Source organism: Hippopotamus amphibius, chromosome 2, assembly GCF_030028045.1.
Source record: "Hippopotamus amphibius kiboko isolate mHipAmp2 chromosome 2, mHipAmp2.hap2, whole genome shotgun sequence".
In the NCBI taxonomy this organism is placed as follows: Eukaryota; Metazoa; Chordata; class Mammalia; order Artiodactyla; family Hippopotamidae; genus Hippopotamus; species Hippopotamus amphibius.
The window spans coordinates 174,349,651-174,352,272 of NC_080187.1; the positions used below are offsets into that span (position 1 = coordinate 174,349,651).

Sequence of the window (2,622 nt, forward strand, 5' to 3'; positions counted from 1 at the left end):
CAATGAAAAACACTAGCTTAAGAAGGAATGGGTTTTTCAAAAAAAAAACAAAAAACAAACCCAAAAAAGCAACATTATACAGATGCTTGATACTACAATTTGACAGATTTACAGTGATAAAACAGCAACAATAAATGACAACATTATTTATACTTTTAGTGTATAACACTAAATAACACAGATTTAAAAATTGGCAGCAAGAAATTCTATGACAGCTCCTGAGACAAGGTATCCTATGCCCTACAGCCATTCCATGCCAATGATGACCAGTCTGAAGGGTAACACAGAGTAAAAACAGTCACCTACTGTATGTGAATCAGAAAGTACTGGAAAAGTGACAAAACTGTATGTTATTAAATGACAAAACATATTTAGAGGCTTTATTTAAAAATCTCTCACTGTTCATTATCAAAGTTACAAGATTGCATACCAATAGACAGACTGTAAACATAGGAAATTTTCAGTAAGGAAAGATGGGTTTACTGTAATTTGATCTTTTACAAAAAATTACTGAAAGTTATTGATAACAGAATTTCTCTTTTACTTTCTTAAGTCTAATTCTCTTGAAAATTAAACCAATGTTTCCACTCCCTCGAGCTAAAGTTCAACCATGGTCACCTTAGGAAATACACCTGTTTATTTGTTAATCAGAGATACAAATTGAGTGGCACATATTTCCATTTTCTTCTTAGGCCAAAGGTTTCGGCTTCATTATATTTTACAAGAAAACAGAAGACTTGCAGTGGTCCTGTAAAGTCTTTCATGTTGCAGCTGAGGTTTAATGACGGCAGTGGAGGAAAGCAGTGGTGATGCAAAGTAAGACCAGCCCGAGTGCCCTTATCTGACATGGAATCTTTTTCCTGTTTGGCTTGTAGCAGTGTTTCTGGTCAGGCTGCCTCCACCAAATCTGATTGAAGCAGAAGGGTGACATGCTCTGGTACATTCTGTTTAAGGGTGATTCCACGCAAGCAAATGATTGATCCTTCAATCTGTTGGTCGCGGGATGATACTAATATGAAGAAAATTATCCGGATAGCTCAGATGTTCACTCAGCCACTGCAAAGGTGTTTCCAACATTGGCTCAATTCCATGAATCATCACTTGATTCTTTTTTTCCCCATCTTCAGGAGCGACAGCAGAAGGACAGACTTCTTTGAGGAGATCTCCTAGTGCATGCAATTGTCCATCTGTAGCCACAGGACGAAAAAGCTTTTGAATGAAAGGCCGTTCAGTTGTTGTCTGGTATATTCTAAAAGGGATGTAATGAAATCCATTTTCTTCTGCAGGATATTCCATGAGTTTCCGATTGATGGCCCAAAGCTGGTCAAATCTGTCATTTTGTAAACCCATCCAGAGTTGCTTGTGATCTTTTTTCTGCATTTCATTGATCACTTGACTTTTGTGCTTTAAAGCATCTGCTTCTTTCACACAAGACATAAAATGAGCTTCAATTACATCCTTAGATGGACAGTGCAGAAGGTCTTTTTCTGGAAAACTCTTAAAATGTTCTGTGATGCTCCAAGGAAGAGCTGAACTTGATGCAAGAAGATCAAATAGCAAACCAATTGGATAATGCCATTTCAGTGGTGTGCCTTCATATTCAAACCATATCTCACTAATGTCTTCTTGTCTCATAACCTTCTGAAAGTGCTTTTTCACTTTGTCAGTTACCAACGTCAAATAACTTACTCTTGGCAAAAGCAAATAATATGGTTCTGCCTCCCGTTCAGTTATCTCATCCTGATACAGGGTGAAGCAAGTTGGAATTCGTCCAAACCACACATCTCGAAGCACATCTTTGTCATCTGTCATTCTTCCAGTGGTTAAAGCAGTACATATAGGCTAAATTCTCTTTCAGCCAAAGCCAAACTTAGCAAGGAACTGATGCATTCCCGGAGAGACCGCGCAGGCTACCTAAGATCTCTTTATATACTCTAGATGCAAATCCCATATCAGATATATGATTTGCAAATACTTCTCCCATTTCATAGGTTGTCTCTTCATTTTATTGATGGTGCCCTTTGAAACACAAAAAATTTTAATTTTGAAGTCCAATGTATCTACTTTTTCCTTTTTTTCTTGTGCTTTTGGTGTCATTTCTAAGAATCCATTGCCAAAACCAAGATTATGAAGATTTACTCCTGTGTTTTCCTCTAAGAGTTATAGCTTTTCCACTTAGGTCTTCGATGTATGTTGAGTTAATTTTTATATATGGTATAAGGTAGTATAACAGGTAAGAGCCATGTTGGACTACATGTTGGATCTGTTTCTTTGACTTTAGCCTTTGCTTTTCATTGTTTTTGTTATTATAACCATACATAATGGCCTGCTTCAGGGAACCCTACCCACCTGTGAATGGCTGAAAGAAAGAAGAAATTAACACATCCCCTCCCTGAGGCTTCGACTTGGTAACAGTAGGAGTGTGACTTTATTCTTTTGCATACAGATATCTAGTTGTCCCAGCACCACTTGTCAAAGAGACTATTGTTTCCCTCATTGAAAGGTCCTGGCACCTTTGCTGCACATCAGTTGACTACAGAAGTATGGGCTTACGTCTGGACTCTCAGTTCTATCCCATTGACCTACACTTTTCTTCTTACACCATTACTCCACTGTTTTGAC

General features: G+C 37.8%; 1 protein-coding gene across 1 annotated transcript; it reads right to left on the reverse strand.

The window, feature by feature from the left end:
* Positions 1-346: 346 nt before the first annotated feature.
* LOC130845692 (autophagy protein 5-like) lies at positions 347-1,898 on the reverse strand. Its single transcript, XM_057723264.1, has one exon. It carries the CDS (start codon positions 1,810-1,812, stop codon positions 985-987), a length of 828 nt encoding a protein of 275 aa, XP_057579247.1. The 5' UTR covers positions 1,813-1,898; the 3' UTR covers positions 347-984.
* Between the last annotated feature and the right edge of the window lie 724 nt (positions 1,899-2,622).